The sequence below is a fragment of the Chondrus crispus genome, genomic scaffold, assembly GCF_000350225.1.
Source record: "Chondrus crispus Stackhouse genomic scaffold, scaffold_206, whole genome shotgun sequence".
NCBI lineage: Eukaryota > Rhodophyta > Florideophyceae > Gigartinales > Gigartinaceae > Chondrus > Chondrus crispus.
The window spans coordinates 21807-30613 of NW_005179077.1; the positions used below are offsets into that span (position 1 = coordinate 21807).

General features: G+C 50.4%; 1 protein-coding gene; it reads left to right on the plus strand.

Moving 5' to 3' along the window:
• The first annotated feature begins 3119 nt into the window (after positions 1 to 3119).
• Positions 3120 to 3747, plus strand: CHC_T00010238001 (hypothetical protein). XM_005715018.1 is given in 2 exon segments: positions 3120 to 3398; positions 3399 to 3747. The coding sequence occupies 1 exon segment, from the start codon at positions 3120 to 3122 to the stop codon at positions 3396 to 3398; it is 279 nt and encodes a 92-aa protein (XP_005715075.1). The 3' UTR covers positions 3399 to 3747.
• Positions 3748 to 8807: the final 5060 nt, after the last annotated feature.

The following is an 8807-nucleotide window of genomic DNA, read 5'->3' on the forward strand; positions in this document are numbered from 1 at the left end:
GGTGGTCGAAGACAGATGACATCAGCATTGCAGAACGTCACGTCACATATCAACTTACATTAGTTTTACTACTACGGTACTACAATACAGTGATGTACATCGCATGAAGCAGGTATCTTGATTGACACGGGGCTGGTGCAGGGATGTAATGGCTGGAGTGTGGAGGGCAGCTCTCATCGGGCCCATTCTTGACAACAGAAAGTCAGGAGAGTGACCTTCATCCAGTGCATTTTGGTTGAACAAGGACGACCTGTACTATGCACAACAGCCGCATGCAACTGCGCTACGATATTTGACCATATGTACCGTATAGTAAACTTTGCAAAATATCAGTATTCCAGTGCTGTCGCTTGTGGAAAATAGGCCTATGGAGTAAAATACTGCATTGCCGCTTGCAGCAGAGTCCATCTCCACGTCCAGCTGTTGACGCACTCTCTTCAGTATTATAGGAGGGGAATATGTGGAGGGACAAGAAAAATGTGGGCCAAATCGAATCGCGACTCTTAATCACCGTGACAATGGCCAAGCACTGTATGCGGTAGATACTGTATCATGGCCGATTAAGGGCATCTCTATTGGTTGGTGTTTTTTGGGTCTAATGATCTATGGCCAATGAATTTTAGACCCATTAGACAATTTCGTCTCCACTCGTTCAAAAAAAAAACTGGGTCTATCCCTACCAAAAAATACCGTGGGTCTATCGCAGGATCTATTCAGACCCCGAAATAGACCCGGCAATAGCCCCGATCAATTCGCCACGTTGCACGCGTGAAGCACAAATCTTGGCATTTCTCGTCCCGCCTTTCTCGCCACCGCTGCCCCCATCCCCTTCGCCTGGCCTACGGGTTATTTCCAGTCATACGGTTCCCGCGACTTTTATGTGCTACCCAAACTGCCCATTGCCGTCCTTCACTGTTTTGTGACGGAAAGAGCACGCGAAGGTCTTCCATACTGCGCACACGTACACATGCAAATTCATTTATCAGGCATGACAAAGGTACACACACCTCCCCCCCTTCTTTTTACTAACATATCCCTCCTGTTTCTCCTGTTTGGCCGTCATGGGAAGGGGAAAGTCATGGACGCCCGTTGAGGACGTCATAGCATGCAAGGAGTACATGGGAGTATCTGAAAACGTGCTAACTGGATCGTCGCAGCGGAAAAGAACTTTCGAAGCTCAGATTGCCGAGCGGTACAACGATTTAATTACAAACCATTACGAGCAGGGAGATGTGCTACTACCTCTGGAATCACGTTCCGGTTGCTCATTCCGACAAAGATTTAAGGATATCGAAGCAGCATGCATAAAAATGGAGGCAAACATGAAAAAGGATTAAGGCAGCGATGACCAGTAATGTCACGGATTCAGATCAAAAGCGAGTTGCTACAGCAATGTACAATGGCCAGGTAAGTACTGAAACAAAAATTTACTTGTACTGTTCTCCGGATCCCGTCGAGCCCGTTCGACCTTTCCCATTTCCTGAAGCTTGGAAATTTTTGTCGAGCACAAGAATTTGGACATCTATCGATGAAGTGACAACCAAAGCCGAGAAGCGTAGAAATGCTCAGAAAAAGCGAGCAGAGGCTGCCGCAGCAATATATGATGAGGAGGGAATCGCGATAGAAGAGTGGCAGGAAACAGGAGCACCCAAGGTGCAAGTGCTAGACGCTATCTCTCGACCTGTAGGCATCAAAACGACGAAGAACATGATCAATGCACTACGCGTCAAAAAAGAGCCAACGAAAAGCTAGAATTTCTAGGAAAAGTGCAACAAAAAAAGCAATTGTTGCAGAAAAGGCGTTGGTACTGGCGAAGCTGAGAGAACGACGAGAATTTTTTTCGAGCGAGGGGGTGAGCGCACAAGCAGGATCGAAATACCTCCGCCTTACCGAAAGAAAGATGATCGCCGATTTGGAAAAGGACTTGAACGAAGAGTTAATCACCTGTCCAACGAAAGCGGCTGGTTATGGTGAGGATTCGAGTTCTGCACCCGCATTGATCGCAAATGGAGAAGAATTTAATCATCCCGATGATGATGACCTGCTTCCAACTGAGATACGTATATCCTATGTCTCTGGTGATTACATTTCTAAGCCGGCTTCGAGGCCTCGAAGCATGCAGATGGTAGATATTCTTAATGAGACATCCACACATTGCGGTCACTGAGGGAGAGTCACATTTTTGTTACATACATTAAAGCTTTTGCAAGTGCTAACTGCTGCGACTTGTCCCCAGGTCGTGTTCTGTCTTACTTTGCTCTGTGATAAGAGAGACGAACACGCTCATATATACTGCGTTGTACATTACCAAGGGTACTGTACTATGTGGAGGCGGATCCAGATTTCTTGACGGTGAAGGGGAGTGGTATCGTCCACTGTATCACATTGCCACAGTCCACTCATTAGTACGCGCTTCCGTCGTTCATTCGTACATGCAGTATTGTCTTACCATCAGTGCTCTGTTCTATCCGGTTCCGTTCTATCCGGTTCCGTGATATGGGTGGCTCTAAGTAGCGGGAAATTTCACCCTCCCCCTCCCGGGAGGCGAGCTTGGAGAGGAACTTGGGGACGTGGATGACGAAGCCGTTGCCGAGGACGCCGAGGTAGTGCGGGTTGAGCAGGCCCGAATGGAGGAGATGGAGCGCGTACTTGATGCCGTCGAAGGTGATGGTGTGGCCGGCGTTGGCCCCGCCAGCGGCGCGGGCCAGGATGTCGTACTGCGACGTGAGCAATTCCATGAGCTTGTCTTTGCCTTTGTCGCCCCACAGCGCGCCTAGGACGACGAGAACCTCGGCTGAGGGGCGCATGGCGGACAGGTGGGGAGTGTGTCGGACATCGCGTGCGAGGGTGATCCGTGCCAAACTTAGGCAGTGCCAAAGTTTGGCACGGATCACCCTCGCCTTGAAGGGGAGGGATAGGAAAAGTGGGAAGGAGGGGGGATGGTGGCGGAGATAGCGTATATGGGTGAATGGATCCGTTCATCCTCGCGAGAGGAGCGGAGCGTTTGGCTGTGCAGGCGGGAGTGGAGAGAAACTATCGGAAAAGTAAGACTTGCGGCTTTTGGGATGTTGCGTTGATGGATGCACTTTGCCATGCGGAGGCATTCACCAGAGGGATCTATGTCTCTCCCTCCCTCCCTTTCCTGCGACTGCAACTCGAGCGCAAGGTTCGGCGCATGGGTAGAGTCCCTTGCCCACAAGACGACGACGCCATCTCCGAACTCCAAACCGGCGATACGAAGACTGTACAGATACAGTTACGACGGCAGCTGCAGCTTTACACACACGTTCCGCGCTTGCGTCTTCTACTATTTGGCGACCCTAAACTCCCTTTCCATATACTTAATATCCACAACCTTCCTAACTGCTTTACTCCCCCACCACACGCACCTCTCGTAATGCTCCGTCGCATCCTCTTTCCACTCCTTAATAACGTCTTACCCACATCAAACTCATCCCTGACCGCTCTCTCCGCCTCGCGCTCGAACCACTCATTCAGCTCAACCTGCGCGAACAGAGCGGCGAACTCCTCCTCATTCCCGACTCACCGGACCCTTTCCCTCACTGTAAAGTTCCACGCGCGCGATAAACTTCGCTCTCTCTCTACGCTTTGCTCGTCCAGAAACTCAAAGTCCTCGCTCTCTGCGTCCGAAAAGTCTTCCAGGACTTCCAGGAACAGGAAGACCGTCTTTCGGCCGGCAGCGGCCGAGTGGGGCTCGCCGACGGTGGGGTCGCGGCGCTCCGACGTGATGCACGACGCGCCGGTCTCTCGTGCTCCAGGAACGTCCTACAGGAGCTCTAATATTTTCGAGTGCAGCGTACAGCGCCCTGTGATTTTTAGAAGCGGAAGAGAGTGCGACGTAATTGAAACTGTGTCAATCAGAGAAACCCGATCCCTGTGCAAGACGGTCGTTCAGGTTCCGTATTAGCGTAAGATTGCCAAATGTGCGTGATTAAGGCTTTTGTGAGCGCCACATGCTTGGCAGAATCCCCACGATCGTGCCCTGTCGACCCAATTCTAACTGCAGACGTAAAGCACCCTGTACCGCCGTTCTCACCATCAGCAATTGGCACAATGATGGACCTAGAGTCGGCAGCTATCAGAGCGTCAATCTCCGTATCAGATATCCTCACGCCTCCGGTCCCATCGCCGGAAAACTCTCCTCTGCGCTCTTCGACGATCATATTGTGAAGTGTGACACAGGCAGAGACAATTTCCTCTATATCACTTGCGCTCTAGAGCCTCCCGGGGGAATATAATATATTCCAGCGAGCGAACAGGACCCCAAAAACCCGTTCTACTGCTTTACGAACTGCCTCTTGTCGCATTCGAAACATTTGTGTTCGCGGATTTTGTGTCTCCGGCAAAGTCTTGACAAAAAGCTTGTAGTTCGGATATATTCAGTCAGCAAAGTAATAGAACCAGTCAACCTTTTTTCTGCAATTACACTTTCCACGCGGAAAGGAGGGTACAATCCGCTTAAAACCTCTGCAAAATGCGGGCTGACATCAAAGATGTTGATGTTGTTCATGCTTCCAGGGTACCCAAAGGCACAATGCCATATTCAAAGATCCAAATCGCAAATAACTTCCATTCGTAGTGTAGAGACTTTTTCTTTTCCTACGTTATGACCTTGATGTGGCTTTGGTGCATTTTTTCAATCCCATCCTGCACAGTCCACAGATCCCATACAGCCCGGAAATCCTACCTCTGCAAATCGCACTTCAATGCGCTGAAGGTCTACTTGTGTCGGCGCACGCAGGAATTCAATTCCAAATGCAGAAACCACACTCCGGCAAAACTCTCGGAGCGATTTTAGAGCGGTAGTCTCACTCATTCTACAGTACTCATCCACAGCGTCACCTGGAAAGCCGTAGGACAGCTGCCTCATGGAAGCAACAACCTTTTGCAGCGGATGGATTCCTTTTCGTCCTGTACAGTCCGAATTAATCCCCAGTCTTATGTAGGCGTTTCTCTCCATGACACCGTCGTACACGCGGAGAAAATGCTCTTTCGGCATTCTGAACCTTCTTTCGAAGAGGTCAGCACTGTAAACAGGACCCCGCTCTCCCGATCCATCATCCCACATGCTCCGCTCGTCCCGAAAGTAGTCCAGCACTATGCGGCGATGCCCACCCGAAAAGTCTCGCAAGACGTTTGTACTACGTCCAGGACGGGATCCGCCGTGCTTTCCGTCATTCTCTTCGTTAAGCTGATCTTGTGCCACAATAATTGCGACAGAATCGACAATGTCGTCGTCACTGTCATGCACGAGTTCGTCTAAGTTGAAGTTCATGGTCATTCTGTAGAAATGCGAAACAGGCAGTTAGAGGGAGGGGCGGGGGAATTACGAAGGGAGGTGAGGGGACAGGCGTGCGAGAGCAGAAGATAGACCATTAGACCGTCACTGGTGGAGAGGGGTCCCTTTTTAGCTCCATATATCAATACCATAGACCCGCGGCCGAGTGCGGTCTAATTGTTGACTGGGAGCCAGTTGTAATTCTCCACCTGGCATTTTGGACAAATACATTAAGGGAGATTTCACGATCAGTAGGGGAAACGGGAAAAAAGAACTGATTCCGTAGGCGAAAGTTTTTTTGACAGATTTAGTACGAGAATGCGTTGCAAAGTCACTTTTCTGTTGGCGAAATACGAAAAATGACAGAATCGGTAGGCGTTTTCCGCAAAAACCCAACCATGTCTGTTACAGATTTACGTTTACCCTACTGATCTTGACCGCATCGTCCCAATCCCCCACTGATCTTGAAGTCTTCTGGTAACGCAAAACCCCCATTCCCTTACTGCTCTTGACTCCTGTGGTATAACTACCTTCGTCCCGACCACTCGGAACGAGGGGGGTTAGAGGTGAGGGAGCACGCGACGCTGGGTTACCCACGCGCGGATAAAAACCGTACGGATGGACTCGAAAAGAGGGCAGGCTCACGTGGCCGGTGACGCGCAGCCGGTCGGTGGTGTTATACCCGGACGGCCGGTCACGGGTTAGAAGCCCGAGCTAAAGGAAAACCGGAACGGTGTTAGCACTTAGCCGTAAAGGGAAGGGAGGCGAGTCTGCCTCCTCTTTACTGAGACGGGGCAGGTGCCCCCGGTCTTAACCCCTAAGTGGGACGCCAGGACACCTGTCCCGCTACAGTAGCTGTTACTTACGGTATACCAGCTACCGTACACAATTAATAAATTTGTGCCATTAACTACTAATTACTACTTATGACCGTACGGATCACACACGTGTAGCCGGTGGAGTATTACTGTTCTCCGCACCGGCCACCAGCTGTAAATACAACTCCTTACGGTTGTGCTGGCGCTTACACCCGAGATCACTGTCCGCCGGGGCAGCAGCGGTGGCGCCGTCGCCTCCGCGCAATTGTACTACAACTCCTCTTCCCCTTACTGAACATGAGTACTGAGGACGAGCTACAGAGAATCACTGCGATCCCGGAAAATACTTCCGTATTGAAGGTATTCTTCCCACGTAATACCGAGGAGAGCATCCCGCTATCCAACATTCGACGTGCGTATTTGAACCTATGCCTCTGGATCCATCCAGATAAGGGAGGGATTGGTAATATCGAAGACGCCACTAGCTGCAAGCAAAAAATATCAAAATGCGTTGAGTTGGCCAAAGAGTATGCAGATAGCCATGGAGGAAGAAGTTCTTGTCCAATTCCAAGACATATTTGCTTCAATGGCTTTACTACGAATGGAGATGTTCCATTTCAAGAAGGAGATCCGTCTGATGCATTCAGAGACGATCTAGACGACCTTTTTCACGGTTTCTTTCCAAGCGAAGAAAAAGAATTTATGCGAAAAAGGTTTGCATACCGGAGCCGCAGTCCTGATCATGACACTAGCAGTTCCGATGACAGTATTGTGTTTGTCTCAGAATCCACAGCGCCATTTTTTAACGAACAAAACATGAAACAATTGTGGTATAACCCCCCCTGGGGCTTTAAACTAGATTAGATCAAGAACTAGATCAGCTACTGTAGAGCGTCGAGCTCTACAGTACAACCGTGCGTGTCCACGTGTACACCACGGGGACAAGGGACACGTGCATACACGTGCTCACGTGTACCGCGCGCGGACGAAGCGCGAACGCACCACGGGTACTACGTGGACTGTCAGCCTCGACATAGCTGACAGTATTACAGTGCAGGCCGACCTGCACAACAGTAGCCCACTACAGTACCTCGGTGCTGTAGTGTTATGATAGATTGTTTTGTATATTAAATACGGAGCGGAACGGTGGCGGCGTAGGGGGACAAGCACGGGCTTGTTCTCAACCGACCGCCAAGGTCAGTCCACCCAGCTTATTCTAAACGTCGCCTTCGCTCTTCGCGTGCGTTTAGTCGGAGCCGAGCCGGAGTGGACGCGCAGCACGCGAGCGAGCACGGAACCGCCTCCGCCCGTCAGCGCTGGTACGTCACCCAGTGCTGCTTCGGGGCGTCGAGGCGTCAATCTGCTCGTGCGTGCGCGCGTCCCTGCTTGCTCCTGCTCTACCACCGCTACCCGGGCCCGAGCCCGGTTCCGTAGCTGGTTGGCCCGCTTCCCTTTTCTCCGATCCGGGGTCTACAGGTCGAACTGCACATACACCTCCAGTCGTCTGGGGGTGTTTATGCTACAACAATCACATGACACTCCTCGGGAGGCTACAAGCTCACCAAAAAAACCCTCCTTGAGGACGAATCGCAGCGTCATACAGAAAAATTGCAAAGGGTACCTGCAAGCAAGCGTGCGTACAAAACAAGAGTTCGGGATGAGGCGAGGGAAGCACTTGCAGAGGAGAGAAGGGGTTCTGAGAGTTGGCCGCCGGAACGATCAGTTGAAATAAACCCAGAACAAGGACTCCAAATGGACGCCAGGTGGAAATGTCAGCAGTATTGCCGTGCACAAACGGCGTTTTTATCCACAGAAAAGGTGTAAATATTCAACAAACGGCTGACACAGCTTCTCCAACTTGTCGAGATGGTCATTGCAAGGCAAAGATACGGTTTCGAGACCCAAGCACTGGTGGATAAAAGTTGCGTGAGTACCAAGCCCATGCATGTCTAGGGCAGCACGTTGGAAGTGACAAAAATAGTAGGCCAAATTGCACCCCTGCCTATACGGCAAAACAAGTGGCTCGATTGGTTCTTCCAGATCTAAAAGAAAACCCGTCCTTGACAACTAGATTTGCCGTCCCAATTGTGACTGCAAAACAGATATACACCCGTCAATCAGGTCTACATCACTTTCGCGCGGTCAAAACCGAGATATCAGGCATGATGACGGCCAATCGCCTAGAAGAAATTGCAACTATGGAGGGATGTGCAATATTGTTACAGGAACTGGGTCATTTTGTCGAGATTTTTACATGTTCTGCGGACGAAATGAAGCAAACTCGTGTTAAGGCTGCTAGGTTTATATTTGGATAACTCAAGAAAGACGGGTTCGTGCCTGAAGAGGCAAGATTTGACCACCAAGTTGTGGACTGTTCGGGAATTGTAGATGGCAGGAAATATTATTCAGCTTTTGTGTTTGTCCCCAGCATTGCCAGCTATTTTGCAAATATGGGAGAGCAACAACAGCTGCTGATTCTGCGCACTGTCAGGGGTGCAGACGGCAGTCATATGGCACAACGTATGAGGTCGTTGGCTACGATGCGAACCACAATATAGTACCGCTAATCCGCTAATCCCCTGATTAGTCAAATGGATGGTACCAGAACAAGGCGAGTAGTTCTCAGCAACGAACAGCAGAAACCTCCTGAGTGTTGTGATTATTCCTTCGACAGAGCTCTGTTTCCATGC